Below are 20,550 nucleotides of genomic sequence, written 5' to 3'. Positions count from 1 at the left end.
AGCCGAGGCCTTCCAAGCGAAGACGATTGTCCTGTAGTATCACTACTCTAAATTGCTATTGTGATCAACAGTGCATTTCCAAAGTTTAGGACAGAGGGAGGTGGCATATCGTATCTATGGATTGGAAATACATGTAGTCTCCTATATCCAAAACGTTTCTCATTAAGTTTCCAGGTGTGTTTCTACCACCTTTGATATTAGAACTGAACACCAAAGGTAATCTAAATCTCCTTCTTTTAAAAGCATTAAATGACATCACCCAGATTTAAAACTCTATGCAGAATCCCATTAATTCTACTTATGATAGCTATAGAAATAAATTAGACCACTTGAGATGTCTGATGGAGCAACATGGCTGGCACGTTCATTCATAACATGGCTTACTGAAATGGGAAATGCTTGTCTAAACATGGTTAGCACTCTGTTGGGGAGACCTTATACTTGACTTTTTCATTCTCTTCTTTTGATTGTCCTAGTACAGTTTTTCCAAAGCCTTGGCAATTTCCAAATGCTGAGGCTTCTATTCCCACAATTTCCCAGCTAACATTATTGTTAAAGAGAATTCTGGGAGTTAATATCTACCGTTTTGGAAGTTGCCAAGTTTGGGAGTGTATTGTAGAGTGTCAATCACAGGCACAATGAACCCTTCAGGCTAAACAATTGCTTCAACTCAAAACTCCATGATTGATTGAGATATATTACAGAGAGACTGAAGAAGCAGTTCTAGTGGTGACTAGACAATCCCATGAGATGTTGGATCATCATTTCAGATATATTTCCTTACCCGATTCCTTAATATCTTCAATGGCAAAACTTCTGGAAATATTCTTTAAAAATCAGGGAAATATTCAGACATGCGTCTGCCTTGAAAGCAGCCCATGTTCAACATTATAGCACAATCAAACACCTGGAGTTGACCACAGGAAGTGTTTTATGATATTTATATTATGTCATGAAATGTTTTATAAAATTTGGCAAATTTTAATTCTACGGGAATCAAAGATTTTGGATGAATTCTGTAAGTTAGCCCATTTAAGTACCTTGATTCAAACATCGTTGCCCTACAATGCACTGTTTTACTTGATTAAAGTTTACAGGCAAGACAGTTTTAGTCAGTGACGTGCGGTCAGGGGAGGCAAGGGAGGCAGAGCCTCACCTCTCTTCATGAAATAATAGTATATAATATTATAATAATATTATAATATTATACATCCGTCCGGCCGCGCCCGGGAGCTGCGGAGGGCGGTTTCCGGATGACGAAGGCACAAAAGCGACTGTCGACTGTCGCTTTTGTGCCTTTGTCATCCGGAAACGCCGACATTCTGCCGGGCGCGCATGGACGGAGGTAGGCAGAATGGCACCGATCCGATCCGGCGGGCGAGCGACCGAGGATCGGGCTGCCTCGCTCGCTCTTTCGTCCGCCCGGATCGCCTTGGTGTCGCTGTGGCTACCTCCGTGCGTGCGCGCCCGGCAGAATGTCGGCTTTTGTGCCTTCGTCATCCGGAAACGCCGACATTCTGCCAGGCGCGCACGCACGGTGGTAGCCACAGCAACACCGAGGCGATCCGGGCGGACGAAAGAGCGAGCGAGGCAGCCCGATCCTCGGTCGCTCGCCCGCCGGATCGGATCGGCGCCATTCTGCCTATCTCCGTCCGTGCGCGCCCGGGAGCTGCGGAGGGCGGAGGCAGAAATGTGTGCCTCCAGCACACGTGGTCCCATTCCCCGCCTTCCTGATGATGTCACCGGCCTCACCAGCCATTAACCTCACAGCACGTCACTGGTTTTAGTAATATATAAATTGTCAGGGCATATTGGCTGTGTCACGAAGTTTTTTCCTTTGCTTCTCTCAGGCCAATGAGACTGCCAAGCTCAAAGTTTCACCCCGGCCTCACAAGACCAGCTCTGTTAAGGGCCAGCAGGCTGAAGGTAGGGAAAAACACAGTTTCTGTCCAGATTGCAAACCTCTCTGCCAATCCCACATCATAATCTGAAAATCAAGATGTTGGGTTTGTATAACATATTAGACAAGGTTCAGCATGGGTTGAGTAGTTTGTGGAATTGTGTTGTGAGAATACAACCATTATCTTAGCATGTTGTATGACTCAGGCTAGCACCTTAAGCCATGATACTGGATTTTTTTAGGCGTAATATATTATGTGAGCAAGACACTAATGTTTTGTCAATACAGAGTTGTGTAAACGCAGGCAAATAGCTTTTAAACTCTGAGACAAAATCCAAATCTTTTTTGTGGAACCCATTTTTCACCTACTTATCTTCAGAGTCCTGCCAGATCCTTCTTTTCCTTTTTTTTAAAAAAAAATCTATTTCCAGGAGAGAATCGCGGTTTTGGTCTTTCAGATTTCTCCATAGTTCTAAGCGGAACATTTGTGTTTGATTAGCAAGTATGGGAATAAAAATTAGGACATTCTTGTAGCAAATTTTGAGGTGCATTGGCAACATTTATAAAACTCAGAGGGTGGGCAACCTCCTTTCATAAAAGTACTTTCATACTTTTATTTCTGTTTGCAAACCCTTTTTGCAATTAGTGATATGGGTGTGGGGGCGGCGGCAAGGGGTAGGGTCAGGTTGTCCCAATTCTCTTTGCTGGCAAGAAAGATTTTTTTTAATAGTGCCCCATCTTTCCAGCTTCCACTTGCTGCGCTGCTGAATATCATAGCTCTGGGAAGCGCTTAGGCAGTGAGAACATTTCTCAGCACAGCCCTGATCAAATGAATACATGCACCATTATAAATAAATAACAAGGGGAGAGATTTAGAATGAGTTTTGCTCTTAAATTTTGTAGGGGAAAAAGAAAAAACCTCTTCTTCCACCAGTTTTCTCTATACTCTCTTCCAACAACTTCAGGTGTTGCTCCTTCAAAGAATGAGGTTAAGATGATGAGAAGGAACTTTAGATCTTCATTTTTTTCCACTCCTGACTCCCTAATGGTAACAGTGAAAGGAGTTCCCATTCTTCAGGCTCAGTGATATATTCTGATATCAGGAATCCTTCTTCCCCCAAGAGGAAAAAATGCTCGGCCTTAAGGGGTGGATGATAAGTCCTATAGCCATGATGGTAAAACTATGGCACGTGTGCCAGAAGTGGCATGCAGAGCCATCTCTCTGGGCATGTGAGCTGACGCTCGTTGCCCTTCCAGATTCTGACGTGCCGGCCACCTGGTCTTCATCAGGCACATGCTGGGAAGATGATCTTCCAGTTTCTGGTGCACGCATGCACACTGGCCACCTGGTCTTCTGGTTTCTGGCATGCATGAAGACCAGAAACCAGAAGATCATGTTCCTGGCGCATGCATGCATACCAGCCAGCGGGTCTTTGCATGCATGCATGCCAGAAACCAGAATATTAAGTGGCCAGCGCACATGCGCACACCGGAAACTAGAAGATCATCTTCCCGGCGCATGCATGCACATCAGGCGGCTGTTCTTCCAGTTTCCAGCATGCATGCATGCTCATTTTGGCACTCGGTGCTGAAAAGGTTCACCAATAGGTAACCCTCCCATCCTTTTCAGTGCCTCTTTCCCCCTGCCTATCTGAAGCTCTGCCTTTCACTCTCTTTTACTTTCTAATTTGAACTAGCTTAGACGTCTGGAAATCACTTAGGGAGAATTTAACTCACTTTTCTGGAGAAAAACAAGTTTTTTGCCCCCCTTTAAACCAAAATCCAGATTTAGGCCATGAATGTTCACTTTGAGCCAGCCTTTTTTAAAGGCCACCTGGTTATTGTTGAGGGGAAAAATTGGAGAAGAAACTACTTTGTGCACAATCTTGAATTCCTAAATGAAAGTCAGAATAGAATATCCACCTAACAATCCCATCAGTGTTTCTAGCTACAGGTAGCCCTTGACTTACGACTACAATTGAGCCCAAAATTTCTGTTGCTAAGCAAGGCAATTTTTAAGTGAGTTGTGCATTTTATGACCCTTTTTGCCACAGTCATTAAGTGAATTGCTACAGTTAAGTAAATCAAGCTGTTAATTTTAAGTTATTTTAAATGTATTGTCTTTTAAATTCGGTTTGTTTTTTGGATGTGGATTTAATTTAAAAAAAAAAAAACTTTTGGGATGTGTGTTTTTTAATGTTGTACGCCGCCCTGAGTCCTTTTGGAGAAGGGCGGCATATAAATCCAAATAAACAAACAAATAAACAAACAAACATTAAGCAAATCTAGCTTCCCTCATTGGCTTTATTTGTCAGAAACCAATTGGAAAGGTCGCAAATGACAATCTGACACAACCCTGGGATGCCGCAACTGTCGTAAATACATGTTGGGTGCCAACACCCACATTTTAATCATGTGACTGGGAATGCAGGGATGGTTGTAAAAGTAGGTCACTTTTTTCCCTCCATTGTCACTTTGGTCACTAAATGAATGGTTATAAGTCGAGGACTACATGTACTCTGAATAATCCCCAGGGGATGATAAAATCCTTTGTAATTATTTGCGATCATCTTGTTTTAGATTCAGGCTTCTACATGAGGTAAAATTTCCCTCAGATCTAGCCAGGTTGTTCTGATTTTACCTCATCTGCTTTCCATGAACACTGAATTCCCTCTGTTCCTCCATTTCAGCGTCTCAAGAGGACCGTTCCGAGTTGCAGGAAAAGAAGGCTCGCTTGGCCGAAGACTTGAGCGAGAAGATCTTGCATCGTCCTGGGCCACTTGAGTTGGTGAAGAAAAACATTCTCCCCCTGGAGCCTGGTATCACGGATGTGGTGGCAGGTAATGGCATTGTTAATAGTACTTCAGAAGAAGGAGAGAACACAGCCTCATGCAAGCTTCATTCTTTCATAGCTACTCCCAATTGTATGGGAGGAAGCATATTTAAAAGATTGAAAAGAGTGGGTGTAATGGGGTGAGATGACTGGAATTATAATCTTGTGATTGAAGAAAGCTTCAAATGTACCCACCATTCATTTAGCAACAGTTTGAAGTTGGAACAACACTGAAAAAAGATATTTATGACTAATCCTTGCACTTACAACTCATAGTATCCCTAGGATCATGTGATCAAAATTTGGGTGGCTGGCAACTACAAGAGTTGTAGCATCTCAGGATCATGGGATCCTCATTAGTGACCTTCCCAGCTGGCTTACAACCATCCAAAACAATATAGGAAGCTGAATTTGTTTAACAACCACATGATTCACTTTACAACTTATCGACCATGGCAAAAAAAAAAAATCATAAAATTGGGCGCAATTCACTTAAAAATTGCATTGTATAGCAATAGAAATCCAGGTCCCAATTGTGGTCGTAAGTCAAGAACTTCTTGTACTATGGCCCAGAATAAGTTTTGATGACTGTGAGATCTCCAAGAACAGAACGATTAGACATTTATGACGTAGATAAATCGTTCATCAAGCTCAATATAAAATTATATTTTGTAGATAATAAAGAAACAGGATAGCATTTTCCTTTCCCTCTACTGTGAGTCCCAAGTAATTCGTCCTGCCTTTCTACCTCTTTTTTCCCCCCAACACCATCTTCAGATGCAGCCCATTGTAGAACCCCAGAGTCCTTCAACTTTGAAGAAGATCTTAGTAGTTCCTCTTCCTCCTCCTCCCCATGTTTCGCATTGTCTCCAGGAAGTGGTCAAGGAAATCCTTCCACTTCAGAAGCAGTTTTTCAAGTAAGCAACTTCTATATATAGACATATCTCTCTGTGTGTCTTTGTGTGGTTTGTTGAAGTATTGTTTGATGAAAGTTGAAAAGCTCCAGGATACAGTGGGAAGCTCCTTGCTATTTGGAGGAACTGACTAAAAGTAGTGTTTTTCAACTTTGGTGACTTTAAGACATATGGACTTCAAATCCCAGAATCCCATAGCCAGCTGGGGAATTCTGGGAGTTGAAGTCCACATGTTTTAAAGTTGCTGAGGTTGTGAAACGCTGGGTGAAGTATGCTAACATGAAACTACTTAAAGCTAGGATGATGCCTTTATGGGACCCCAACTTGTATCTTCCATGCTGTCTGTGGCTAATAGAATTAAGAATCCATATTGTGTCTTACTCCATAAACCCTAAACCCCCAAGTTTAAAATTCTTGTCCAGGAACAAGAATTGATGTTTTTGGAACAGAATCTACTTTGGATCTTGATGCAATGTAACAGAGCCATAGCTAAGGAAATAGAGTTTCCTAAATCAGCTAGCAATACTTGAAGATAAAAATGACTTGCATATCCTGGGATGTCCATTAAAAGGTGTGCACGATAACTATTTCTAATATCTCTATAAAAGAGGCAGTGTAATAAAATATAACACAAACAGAGCTACACTCATACATACATGCAGAGCGGGGCTGCTGGGGGTTTGCAGGGGTTTGGCAGAACCTCTATGTCAGGGGAAATATTTCACCCTGAACTAAATGAGGCTTAGACTGTGGCTTTTCCAAACAGGCATATTCTTCAAGAAAGCGAAAATATAAATAAAACCCGAAAACGTGTTCTAATGAAAAACAAACTTTTAATACAAAAATAAGAAATAAAACAAATCTATCTAATTGTTACATTTTGGCAGAAGCAGTTTGTCACCCAGCTTCCTGGCAGACGAACAAAGATCAAAAAGAAAGAAGTCTCTGGAATGTGTGATGAGCATGCACAATAAATCATTGCTGATAAGCTTATGACCTGCGCAATAACTCTTTCAGTTCAGCTATTCAGTTCAGTTCGGCTAGCAAACCAATTAACGCAGTGACACTCTAGCTAAGATTCTGTGCAGTTTGGAGAACCCCCAAATCCTATTCCTGGCTGGCACTGCCTGCCCCTCCCAAGAGCCCCCATGCGGCCCATTTTGAATGTAGGTAAGTGCAGGGCGCGCAGGGAGGCTCGAGGAGGGTGAAAAACGGGCCTAGCGGAAGTTCAGGAAAAAGGCCTCCAGAGCCTGAGGAGGCCCCCTGCCGTGGTGTATGAGGCTGACTAGGCCATTCCCACCCAGCAACCAGGCAGAGAACACTTTACTAAAATTTTTGAAGCCCACCCCTGCATGCATGCATGCATACATACATATATATATCGCCTGATGCTCCAAATAGTTTGTGCTAATAGGATTGCATCCATTCCATTTCCAATTAGATAACCAAAATTTAATAATGAAAACCACAGGCAGCAACAATTTCTAACAAAAATAAAGCTACAGGCTGGTCACTGTAAAAATCCCTTAATCACATTCAGAATCAATTAAATTACACCATTTTAATAGCTCTGCAGAATATCAATAGAGAAGTGCCAGGTACAAACGGCAAGATTTTCACAGAATAGAAACTGCTGCAGAATAGCAATTCTGTGTTCAGCAAACAGAGGAGGTCAACACCTAAAAGAAAAGTTTTTTCAGCAATAATCATTAAATTTGACCCATAGGAACAGTTACCAACACACTGGCTAGGGAATTCTGGGACTTGAAGTCCACACATCTTAAGAGCTCTGAGATTGAGGAACACTAGTGGAAGTGTTTGCCTTATGTGACTAACCATTATATTTTCTTCCATAAACAAAGACACTTTGCTCTGACTGGTTCCTAGAATATCCTGACATATATGATTTCCTTATATGTGACTTGTTCATTTAGAGAGCACAGAGAAAGGTCTTTATTTCTGCCTCCAGTGAGAATTGTTGCTCCATATCCCCCCCAAATATATTATTTGTTTTCAAATTTATTTAATTCCCCCCCCCCCCTTTATTATTTTTATAAATAATTCAAGGTCACAAACAGACTTAATACACTTTCCATCTCCTATTTTTCCCACAACAGTGAGGTGAGTTGGGCTGAGAGAGGGGGACAGAGCCGAAGTCACCCAACTGGGTTTCAGGCCTAAGTAGGGACTAGAACTCACAGTCTACTGGTGATTGGCCCAAAGTCATCCAACTGGCTCTTTCAAGTCTAAGGCAAGACTAGAACTCCACTTTTCCTAGCTTCCTCTCTCTTTCTCTCCCTCCTTCCTTTACCACTTCTTTCCCTCCCCCCTCAATGAACCAAAATAGTGATAGTGTAACTTGTACAGCTCACTTTAACAACTGTGAGTCATGGGTGGGCTTTTCTGACCTTCACCTTTATTAAACAGCCGGGTTCAAATTATGGGGAAGAAGGTAAATGCAGTGTGATATGGGGAGAAGACAAACTGAGTGATAGCCTTTGTGGCCTCTAGCATTAATACAAATGATTGAAGTCCAGATGGAGCAGCGCAGGTGGGTCTCTACCACAAAATGTTGCAGTATGTAAGGCTTTCTATTTGGGCTGTGGCATTCATTCCACTTCTAATAATTTTTTGTGGAGGTTTCCCAGCACCACTTCAGACTCTGCATCCTATGAATTGGAATAATCCTGCTGTTTACCATGGGGTTTTTTTTTTCACCATTAAAAAAGAAGAAGAAGTGAACATTGCATTCTTCTCTAGCTGGCCTAACATCTTTTATGCGCTGTGCTGCTGTTGCTTTTAATGCCTATAAGCAAAGACACTGACAGTCTGAAGGATGGAAATAGATTAATCGAACATCCTGGTGAAAATTCTCTATTCAGCTGCAGTTTCTCATGAAGTTTTATTGAATTACAGGCAGTCCATAACTTATGGCCACAATTGGACCAGGATTTCTGTTGCTATGCAATGCAATTGTTAAGTGAGTTGTGCCCAATTTGAAGACTGGTTTTTTTTTTTTGCCGTGGTTGTTAAGCGAATCACACGGAAGGTGTTAACAGAATAGGATAGGACAGGACAGGACAGAGAATAGAATTCTTTACTGGCCAAGTGTGATTGGACACACAAGGGATTTGCCTTTGGTGCATATGCTCTCAGTGTACATAAAAAGACAAGATACATTCATCAAGCATCATAAGGTACAACACTTAATGATAGTCATATAAGCAATCAGGAAACAATATAAATCGTAAGGATACAAGCAACAAATGAATAAATGAAGCTGTCGTTAAGCAAATCCAGGTTCCCCCATTGACTTTGCTTGTCAGAAGCAGACAAGGAAGGTCGCAAACGGTGATCACATGACCCTGGGATGCTGCAACAATTGTCAATGTGCTGGTTGCCAAGCATCCAAAGTTTGATCACGTGACTTTGAGGATGCTGTGACAATAGTAAGTGTGAGACCAGACATTTATTTCAGTGCCATTGTAACTTCAAACGGTTGCTAAAAGAATGGTTGCAAGTTGAGGGCTACCTATACTGTATGAATAAAAGAAAATAGTGTAAACTATTAAAATGTCTAGGGTCAGTTGGTTATGCCACTGCTTTCCACACATCATGAAAAAAAATGACTGCTAAAGTTCATGGCTCACTTCCAAGTACCACAATATTAATTCCTCAACATTTTTTATTTACTCATATTTTTTTAATCTTGGGGCTGTGGCTCTAATGAGCATAAAAATGCAGTGGCCGGGCTCAGTTAACAGGAAGCCCTTTGTGGTTTTGTTAAATTAAAGAAGTCTTGCTTTATTTTCTTGGCTCAAATGAAGACTCTGGGCAGCATCCAATATTAAAAGCAAGAAGAAAAAACCAAAAATAACAAAGAAAAGAGGGGTGTTTGTGTTTCATACTGTTGTGTAGAATTAAATAAGAGCCTAAACCTGGAGACAAAGCCGGTTTATTAAAACCTTTCAAACAGGGTAAGCGAGGGGACAAATGGATGTCTGTCCCAAAGGGCAGGCCCTGCAATAGAGGAGACCCATTTCAAGGATCCCATCAAATGATATTGTTTAATTGGTGGAATCTAGAGCAGGCCAACTGTCTAATTAGACAGCTCAGGCAGAAAGTATTGGGAGGAGAGATTGTCTCAAGTAGGTCAATTTACTCCTTTCCTCAACTTAAATAATGGAAATCAAGTTTTATTAAAAGCCAGGAAAGAGGCCTGTGGCATTGAAGTATACATTAAGGTTTTGTATGTGTATGTGTGTGTATGCGCACACATGTGTGCCCATATGTATGTATATTTGAGTGTATATATATGTCTGTCTGTCTGTCTGTCTGTCTGTGTGGTAAACTGCTGCCCTCTGCAGGACACTTTGAAATATTGTTGAACTCGGAGCTGAGATCCCCAATGTGGCAAATACCTCTTTGATATTTCCTGTCTCATTTATATAGATAGTCCTTAACTTACAACCAGTTGCCTAGCGACTATGGAATTTATAATGGACTGCCCCAAAAGGTACTTCCATCCCGGATTCACTTTCAACAGCTAAGCTTACACACACACACACACACACACACACACACACACACACACACACCATGATGGGATCAGCAATCTGCATTTACAGCCATTTGCAACATCCTGAGGTGATGTGACCACATATTTACTATATTTTTTCTGAGAAATAGGTGTTTACTTCTGGTTTTCAGCAAAAAACCCCACCCATTTCAGGAGAGAGGGGGGAGGGAAGGAGGGGAAGAAAGAAGAAAAGAAAGAGAAAGAAGAAAGAAAGAAAGAAAGAAAGAAAGAAAGAAAGAAAGAGAGAAAGAGAGAGAACAATGCTGGTTGCAACTTCTCCATCAAAGCTGCTCCATCTTACTTGCCTAATGACCCTGCCGTTGACTTGATGATTGCATATTTGCTTAACAATTGCTTAACAAAAGTCATAAAATTGGGTCAGTCACATGATGGCTTGCTTAATGACAAGTATGATTTATGCTTGCCGGGCTCTATAACAGTTGTAAGAGGATTACAGGTCAAACACTACCTGTAATCTTCATATTTAACATATTTTAATTTTAAGACAAGTTATAAAAAATTGGCAGGCTACAAAAGAAAGTATTGGTGATGAAAATCAACTTGCTTTCCAGGAATATTTTTGGATTCTATGTGCAAATGTTTTACAAAATAAAAATAAGTGTTAGCCATCATGATACCCATAGGCATATTCTGTGAATATGCATTCACCCCATGGCAGCCATTTTTTTTGAGCATCCACAATGCTTACCATCTTAAACTGTCATATATCCTTGGCATGAAATAATAGCAATTAGGGAATTTAGGAACCATGGGTAATGGGTTCCAACATGGGGTCTGTTGGGTTCTTACTTTATATGAACCCACTACTCTGGTTTATTCACCAAACCACAGTTAAAGAACAAGGTTATTGTGCAAAACTCAGTACTGTATAAGTGTTTTTTGTCAGGGCAACCTGGTCTACCCAATTAAGGGACCCAGCATATGGCTTCCATTTTCATCTTTCAGCCCCAATCCAGGAGCCTTCACAGGCAGTCACTTTCGCAACAAATTACCATACTTTTCGCAGTATAAAATGCACCAGATGAATACTGATGGATGCTGGTAGGCAGGGCAAAACAATTTTTTTCTTGTTTTCCTCTCCAAAAGCTAATATGCATCTTATACTCTGAAGCATCTTGTACTCTGAAAAATACAGTGTTTGTGTGTTGAATTTATGTTTTACCTGCAAAGAAATAAAGGGAGACTAGTATAGATCTATTTCAAGCTACTTAGCTCTCATCAGCTAGCCATACCCTTCTGGGATTCAGGTTCTAAATAGAGCTAAATAGCTTGAAATAGATCTATACTAGTCTCCCTTTATTTCTTTGTCAGTAAAACATAAATTCAATTCAGTACTGTATGTGTAAGAGCCAGCATTTTTGAGTTTTATCTTTCTTCCTGCAGCTGGACCTGCCCCCAGTCCTGGTGGATCAACAGCCTGCTGTCACTTCATCTACCTCTGATGCTGAGTTCTCTCTCCAAGGGGGAAGCCTCCTCAAGCCCACAATTTCACTCCCGAAGGTAGGCATGGGTCATTGGCAGAGAGGAGCCCAGTGGGAATATTGCTGGATAAAGTCTTTTCCACCATTTTTCACAGTGAAAGTGATCAGTCATGGCCTGCTGGCATGATTTTGCAAGGCTCTGCAGTGGATGTGCTGTAGGGTCCCTCCAGGAGTTATGGGGTTGTTGCAACCATGGATATCTGCAGGAAGGGATCACATTTTATCTGATTTCGTTTAAAAAATACTTATTTTAATATTTTTTATGGTTTCGTTCTTCTTGTATTGTAACAGTCCCCGGGGTAAGCATATTAGATACATAGATAAATGAAAGAAAATAGAGGATGGAAGGATGGGTGGGTGGATGGGGGAGAGAGAGAGAGAAAGAGGGAGATAATTGAAGACAGAGAGATAGACAGAAGGATGGATACATGTCAAAATGCTGGCTGCAGCTGCTTCATCAAAACTGTTCCATCTTAATTTTTTTAGTCTCTCTATGGAGGGGAAGCTGTTCTCCTTCCCCTGGTGTTCCTGCTTCATTTGTGGGTAAAATTTAACTAATTTTAGTTCATGATGGCAGGGCATGTTCTGATTTTTAACTGGCACAATGTGTTTTTTTACTCCACTCTGCATGGATTATTGTTGAGAAGGCGTTTCTGTAAAGGGAAGCACAGCAGCTGCTGGCTATGAGTAGCCACAAGGAAGAATACCATTAATTCTGACAACCTCTGCAAATCAGTTATAGGACAGACAGGAAAGAACAGGACAGGACAGGAAAAGGACAGGACAGGAAAGGAAAGGGGAGGAGAGGAGAGGAAAGGAAAGGAAAAAGGGAGAGAGGAGAGTTGAGAAGAGGAGAGGATTTTGTGCTGATTTTGTCCAAACTTCCCTCTCTTGTCAGCTGAATGTAGTCAGAAAATAAAAGGTAACCTGGTGTTCATTCCAAATTGCAAAACACTACATTAACTAAAATTTCTCCAGCCTCTATAGGCCAGTTTTGTCCTGAATTCTCCCTTCCGTTTTGTAAAAATTATAGTTTGTTGAATAAGTCATAGATACTGCTGGGCTACAGTTTCCGGCAATTCCAAGCAGCATGATCAATTTTCAGGGAGGATGAAAACAACATCTGGGGTGCCTCAGGATTCACGCTCCTGCTAGGAAGTTGTTATATTTCCATCCCCTTCCCTCCTCTCGGCCCTGCTGCACAAGAGTCACACATTCAGCATCCGAAGCCTCCCCTGGCAGGCAAGGACAGTCAAGGAGAGATGCTGAGACTTAGTTTGCTAAAGTTTGCCTGTTTGCATTAGGCACGTGTATTATTTATTTATTTCAAAGTACATCCTGGCTTTCCACACTCCGGGAAGCAAATGGAGAAGTCCAGACATTAAAAAATTGAGGCTCATCCATATGGGCTGTTACAATATTGTAAATGCCCTAAGAACTTCCCCCTGGCATTCTACTTAATTTTAAGCACTAATTGAGTCAAATTTCCCCCAATTTATTTTCTCAGTATCTCCAATTTCACTAAGTAGTAGGTGTGTGTACCAGAGAGGTTACTACTTTATGATATGAGGAGAAACCTACTTAAGGATGCTGGGCCTCAGGAAAAGGTGTGCCTGAATTATCTTCAGTATAGATAGTCCTCAACGTATGACCGAAAGAGATCTGGGCAATTGAATGGAGTGGGAGTGGCTACATTATTAGGGAGCCAAAAAGGGAAAACAAAGACATTATCAAAGCTTAGCAAGAAAAGCACAGAAGGCATAAACACAAACCTATTAACTATTATATATAAAAAAGGAAGATGTAATTTCTACCCTTCATCCAGATTCCAGACCAACGTTTCTCAACTGTGATACCTTTAAGGTGTGTGGACTTCAATTCCTACAATTCCCCATGTGCACTTCAACTCCCAGAATTCCCCAGCCAGCAAGGGGAATTCTGGGAGTTGAGGTCCGCACACCTTAAAGGTATCTTAGTTAGAAGCCCTAGTTTCTCTCCCTGCTCTGGTCCACCGACATCCTGAGCCATCTTTACTTTCCTTCCTTTTTCAATCCCGCTCTCTAGGCCTTACACAAAGTTCCTGAGGCCAGAAAGGCACCTCGACCCAAAAAGGCCAAGGAGCCCCGGCCCAAAGTCAAGAAGCTGAAGTACCACCAGTACATGCCTCCCGATCAGAAGGGGGAGCAGGCTCCCTTGCCCATGGATGCCGCCTACGCTCATCTCCTGCAGCAACAGCAGGTTTTTCTGCAGCTCCAGATATTGAATCAGCAGCAGCAGCCCATGCCCACCTCTCCAGCAACCTTCTGCGTTCAGGCTCTCCACGCCGTTCCCGCCAGGTAAGTCTTCGTTTTGCCCTGAGAATTCCACAGGTATGGTTTGCAAGCAGGTTCATCTGCAAGGACGATCCAAAAAGTGGAGAGGAGACATTCCTTTTCTGCCCTCATGCCTGTCCTCCAGAATTTTTTTCCTCCTGAAATTAGGATCTCCCCTTGTTGGCCTTTCAGAAGGCATAGTTATGTGTCGTGAGCGGGTGAGGGGGCCCTTACCTGGCTAAAGGTAGTCCTCAACTTATGCCACAATTGGGACCAGAATTTCTGTTGCTGAGCAAGGTAGTTGTTCACTGAGTCACATCCAATTTTATGACCTTTGTGGCCACAGTTGTTAAGCAAATCACTGCAGAATCCACACAGTCATCAAGCAAATCTGGTTTTCCCAACTGACTTTGCTTGCCGGAAGCCAGCTGGGAAGGTTGAAAATGGTGATCCTATGATCCCAGAACATGGCAACTGTTGTAAATATATGCCAGTTTCCTAGGGGTGGTATTCACTTACCTTTCCTATTGGTTCACAAATGTGAGCGGGCCCTGTCGACACATGCACTCAGCAGTCTGTGCACATGCTTTGGTTAAACAAAGTGCCTAAATGGGATGGCATAGAGGCGGGGGGGGGAGGGGGCCAGGCCTGCAACAGGCGCTAAATGAATGGTTGTAAGTTGAGGAATTTTTTTGGTCTTTAATTTTTAATTTTTCTTTTTATATCATGGTTAACTGGTAAAATGTTTTATGATTGTGTGCTGCCAGAGTAGATGGGCAGCTATACAAAATAAAGAAATAAAGAGGCTGGCCAAATTCCTATGCAATTATTACCTGTACTTCTCTTGACTTTTTTGACCATGCTTACCATCTTGCAGATGGTGCCCTGTTTGCCATGGGTTCACTCTTGATTCATGGCACACAGCTTGCTGTTGGGTGCTGCTAAAGCATGTATATTTCTTTTGCTAAGTTCCCCCAGAGACTCACCACTTATTCTCTACTTCAAGGAATTGCTCTCCAATTAAGATTAAAGTGTGTGTTGCTTTCCAATTAAGCAAGGAACATACCGCTATTTTTATTTCTTTGACTTTTGGCTTTGGGGAAAGATGCCCCAGAAGTGCAAAAAGCAGTGTTAAATTAACTGACCATTTTTATTAAGTACCAGAATTCAGAATTAGTTAGTTACTCAAGAGAAGCATCTGCTGAAATTAGTCATGGTGAATTCACACAAGTCTCAATAATTGCAGTTGGACTTAATTGTGATTAGCATAACCTGAATACCTATCCACCAATTCTAGAAACAACTAGAAAGAACCTCAAGGCCCATCTTACATTCCTTTTTATAATTAACACAACAAAGAAAAATGAAACAGGAAAGTTAGTTAATCAAGATAAGAGTAACCCCCCTCCTTGCACAGTAAATCAACGACAAAGCTTGTTAGAAGTTAGATAACCAGATGCCAGTTGACACAAAGAAACATTTTTCTTATCAGGAGATAGTCTCCAGATATCCTTCTGTAAATTACCTTTTCAATTTTGGAATGTTAAAAGCTATCTAATCAATCCATACAACTAAGGGATAAAAGTTCTCCTACATTCCAGTTCTGCAATGAACCTGAACATAGAAAATAAGTCAAATTAAAATACAAACCTAACATCTATATATGTTAGTACACAAGTTACAAAATCTACCTCATGTGCCCCTCATTGAAGGAATTCAGCTCCCCTCGGAAGGCAGCTGTTTCAACCCCCAGAGATGAGGTAGAGTGCTCTTGAATTTGCAAACTTCCCTGCCAGCTTCCCCATTGATTTTCTGGGGAAGCTGGCAGAGAAGATTGGAAATGGTAATCCCATGATCTCAGGACGCTTGGCAACCAAGCTGTATGTTGCCAAGCATCCAGATTGCAACAGATAGCAAGCATCCAGATTGTGATCACATGACCCCAACGATGGTGCAGCAAGATTTTGTAGTGGCGTCTCGGGAGTGCTTTACAGACCATAAAGCACCATTTCTAATGCTGTTGTAATTCCAAACTGTCGTTATACAAAAGGTTATAAGCCAAGGTCTACCTGTACATGTATTGTAATAAATTTCTGTTCCCATTTGGACACATGTAAGACAATATTTCATTTTGCTGAAATCTTATCCTTCACTCCTTATTCTGGAGCTTTTCAGATGGGAATGCCACATCATCCTTAATGTTAGGAAGTTTCTCCTCTGCCTTGAGAACTGTTGAAGGCTGGCTTAGAGTTGCTTTGGTGAATTGTTTTATTTGTCTTTACAGAACCCTCTTTTATTCCTCCTTCAAACAACCTTGGAAAGAATGGATGGCTCCCTTCCTCCACATTTGTTCTTCTCAATAATCTTGTGAGGGACTTTGGTGGGGAGCCACTGATCGGTTTAAAAGCAGCCTTTCAGTTTCTTTACTAAGTGGAAATTTAAACCTACGGCTTCCAGTTTATGCTAACCCTAATAATAATAATAATAATATTCAATTAAATTTGTATGCTGCCCAATTTTGAACATATTTAGACATTTGCTAGGTGAACAAATATCATTTTGTTCTTATAGTCTGAGGTAAAATTGTCTAGAGGCAATAGAACCCTTGCTTATTTTCTTTCTCTGCTTCTCTCTCTCTCTCTTTAACCCAGCAATGGTCCAGAGCAACTTTTGAATTTCCCTGGGACTCCGGCTCCCACAAGTGGGCCTCCAACACTCCCTCTTCCTTCTCCGGCCACCCCAATCTCACCTTTGCCACCAAAACCGGAACTCTTGCCTGCCAACTTAGAAGAGCTCACGGTAGGTTTGGGTGTTTATCAACGCAAATCTCCTAACTTGGTGTTAAGCAAATTACAGGCAAAGTATTGATAAAAGGCTCAGGAGCTATCGACATGGAAGAACCCTCACCCCATTCACAAATAGAATAGAGAATAGAATAACTTTATTGTCACTTTGAATATACGCTAATCGGAATACATTAAAATGAAATTTCGTTACATACAGTGCTCAAAGGGTTACCATCTCCGATATACACTACATAAACATGACAAAATAAATAAATAAATACAAAATTTTGCATATGCCCACATATATTATATGACAAATACACAAGGGAAATGCTGTAAGTGGGCAGATGTGAGAGCCAGTTCCATCTGGTGGCCTAAAGTTCCTGGTCTAAAAAACGTAGTTCTAGTCCCATCTAGCCATGAAAGTCAGTTTGGGTGGCTTGCGGCCAATCACTAGGAGTCTGTGAGTTCTGGTCCCTCCTTAGGTATGAAAATCGATTGGGTGACTTTGGACCAATCAACAGGAGACTATGAGTTTCAGTCCCACCTTAGCATGAAAGCCAGTTGGGTGACTTTGAACCAGTCACTTTCAGCCCAACCTACCTCACAGGGTGGTGGTTGTGAGGGAAAAATAGGAGGAGAAGATGTATTAGATATGTTTTCTGCCTCGAGTTATTTATAACAATAATAAAGGTGGGATCAAAATATAATAACTAAATATGTCCTATGGGGAGAAGAAAAATGGGACGCGGTGGCTCAGTGGCTAAGACGCTGAGCTTGTCGATCAGAAGTTGGCAGTTTAGCGGTTCAAATCCCTAATGCCACATAACGGAGTGAGCTCCCGTTACTTGTCCCAGCTTTTGCCAACCTAGCAGTTCGAAAGCATGCAAAAATGCAAGTAGAAACATAGGGACCACCTTTGGTGGGAAGGTAACAGCGTTCCGTGCGCCTTTGGTGTTTAGTCATGCTGGCCACATGACCATGGAGATGTCTTCAGACAGCGCTGGCTCTTTGGCTTTGAAACGGAGATGAGCGCTGTCCCGTAGAGTCAGGAACGACTAGCACATATATGCATGAGGAACCTTTAGCTTTACCGTTTATGAGGAGAAGAGGTAATAGGGAACTAATAAGTAAATCAATACAACCAATAGAATTTGCTTAGTCATGTTTAAGTTGACGTTGTACAGTCAGTCTGTCTTTTCTCTGCATCGAGGATATGACGGTTATCATATCATTTCCTGCCTGATTTCTGAGAAAAAGCAAGCCAGGGAGTGAATTTGACCTTCTCAGGACCGTCTGGGGAAGGAAAGAGAATCCATGACAGGTCTCCAACCTTAGCAACTTTAAGCAAAGCTGGCTGGGGAATTTTGGGAGTTGAAGTCCGCCAGGCTTAAAGTTGCCAAGGTTGGGGACCCCTCATCCATGACAAGACCTGTGGCTTCAGTATTTCCCCTCTTTTTCTTCCCAGGGAAAAAAAAGACACAATTGGGAAGAGATTGGGAAATATACCAAAATGGGTATTCCAGCTCCGTTTGCCGTGAGAGAGAACCCAAGCCCCAGTTCTCTGTGAAAGATCAGGATCCACATTTGTGGTGTGTTACTGTGTATCAGTTGTGCATGCATGTGCTTACTGGAGACCACAGCTAGTTTGCAGGCAGCAATGTGGAAGTGCTGGTGGCCTGTCCGGCAATCTCCAACATATCTCAGGTCATCAACGGCTCGAGATACTTTGATGGTTGCCTTGGTTACCATGGAAACCCAGAAGCAGAATACAGGCCGTGTAACAATCACAATTGGGATCAGAATATCTGTCCTAAATTGTACGTTGAGTCGAGCCTGATTTTATAACCATTTTTACAACAGCCGTTAAGTGAATCACCACAATTATTAAACAAATCCACAGTTGTTAAGTTGTGAAATATTTGAACCCGGCAATCTTCCAAATGAGCATTTGATTCTGGGAACTGACAGAAAAAAATTGCAAATTGTGATTGCGTGACTGCAGAACACTGCCGCCAGTCGTAAATTCAAGCTGGTTGCCAGGCACTCGAGTTGCAATCATGTGACTGTGAGAGTGGTGGGTGCAAAAGACATAAGTGCGAGGACCAGCCTTTTTTTTTTCAGCGCTGTCGTAACTTCAAATGCTCAGTAAATGAATGGTTGTAAGTCGAGGACTACTAACCCAGCCACAGAATGCTGCTGAGCAACGAGGAGGCTGGTACCCCAGCAATCATCCCAACTCTTCCCTTCAGCCAGAGCACGTCACACCTGGTTATCTGCTAAGAGAAGCCTCTGAAAGGCTCTAACAATTCATGAATGACAACATCCATCACTCCTCCCCTCCCCTGGGATGCACAACCTCCTCCCAAGATAAGTTTGTGAACAATGGAGGCTTTGTGACATGCCGACCTGCTATTCTATAACAACAGCTGAAATCCAGGACTGTTGAGAATCTGACAGCCAGACACTGAAGGTGGAAACCAAGAATGCGACAGCAGGAGCACTTTCAAACATGGGGCATGGTGTCCCTGAGTGCAGTTTGCCTGCAGATTTCTATCACACTTCCCTCTGCCTGTCCCCGTCAAAATGGCCCCGCCTGATCACTTTTGCTCTGCTTGCTTTGTTAGAGGCCCCTTAATTGTAGAATTGTGGAGTTGGGAAGAGCCACAGGAGTCCTGTATTCCAAACTTCAACCATGTGGAGGGAAATCAGTTAAACTAGGGTGTCAAACTCAAGGCCAGATCCGGTCCATGGGGTGCTTAGATCTGGTCTGCAGGCCCACCATGGAAACAGCCCCCAGTGCCTTTGCCAGTGAAAATGGAGCTCTCTTTTCGGCTATAATGGCCTCCTGGAACCCTCTGCCAGTGAAAATGGGACTCAGGGAGGCCACACACGGCCAGCCGATGCTCTGTTTTTGTCGCGGCGGCCTTATGGAGCCCTCTGCCAGCGAAAATAAAGCCTAGGGAGGCCACTCCATTTTCGCTGGCAACTCCAGGAAGCTGTCGTGGCTGAAAACGGAGTTTCGATGAGTGATGTCAAGCTGACCGCATTCCACCCCCACCCTCCGCCGAGGTCAAAGACAATTCCCTGATGTGGCCTTCAATCCAGGATATTTTTTTCACTGCTCGTGGAAATAGGGAGCACAATGAATCCACAACTCTACCATCCAGCCCTTCCTTTGGCTTCCCACTCCTCTAATACCTTTTTGTTTCCTGTGCCAGGATGTTTAGTTTTGCTCTGCGGAAGGTTTTTCACTGAAAAGCAGAATAAAAATGCATGAAACAAATCATAAATAGAGGTACAGGTAGTCCTCGACTTACAACGGTTCATTTTGTCACCCTTCAAAGTTACACCGACACCAAAAAATGTGACAAGTGTTTTTCACAGTTACGACCTTTGCAGCATCCCCACAATCATGTGATGAAAATCCAGACATTTAAGCCACTGGTTCAACTTCATCACTATTGCTTTGTATCCCCAGGTCATCCCAAGGTCACTTTTGGGACCTTCTGACTGTAAATGGACAAGCCAGATTCATTTAACAACTAGGTTACTGACTTATTGACTGCAGTGATCCCTTTAACAACTGTGGCAAGAAAGATCGTAAAATGGGGCAAAACTCACTTATCAAATGTTTTTTTTTCACTTTGTGGCCATAATTTGGGGCTCAATTATGGTCGTAAGTCGAGGGTGACCTTTCTGTAATTGGGCTCAGAATTATGAA

The 20,550-nt window shown here is 42.3% G+C and overlaps 1 protein-coding gene across 2 annotated transcripts in view; it reads left to right on the top strand.

Annotated features, from left to right (window-relative positions):
* Positions 1-20,550, top strand: part of LOC309381255 (myocardin-like) — a 59,784-nt gene that overhangs the window by 18,761 nt on the left and 20,473 nt on the right. For both annotated transcript variants that reach the window (XR_014173527.1, XM_081932021.1), the window contains exons 5-10: positions 1,851-1,926; positions 4,591-4,740; positions 5,511-5,650; positions 11,631-11,747; positions 13,793-14,064; positions 16,692-16,839. Coding sequence is in view for 1 of the 2 variants with exons in the window: in XM_081932021.1 (XP_081788147.1) it covers positions 1,851-1,926; positions 4,591-4,740; positions 5,511-5,650; positions 11,631-11,747; positions 13,793-14,064; positions 16,692-16,839 (903 nt within the window). In the remaining variant the exon portion in view is untranslated. The remainder of the gene's footprint in view (positions 1-1,850; positions 1,927-4,590; positions 4,741-5,510; positions 5,651-11,630; positions 11,748-13,792; positions 14,065-16,691; positions 16,840-20,550) is intronic.

Source organism: Natrix helvetica (genome assembly GCF_964273705.1).
Source record: "Natrix helvetica genome assembly, chromosome: Z".
NCBI classification, from domain to species: Eukaryota; Metazoa; Chordata; class Lepidosauria; order Squamata; family Natricidae; genus Natrix; species Natrix helvetica.
The sequence above is the reverse complement of the archived record's forward strand: the minus strand, read 5'-3'. Positions and strand labels throughout refer to the sequence as shown.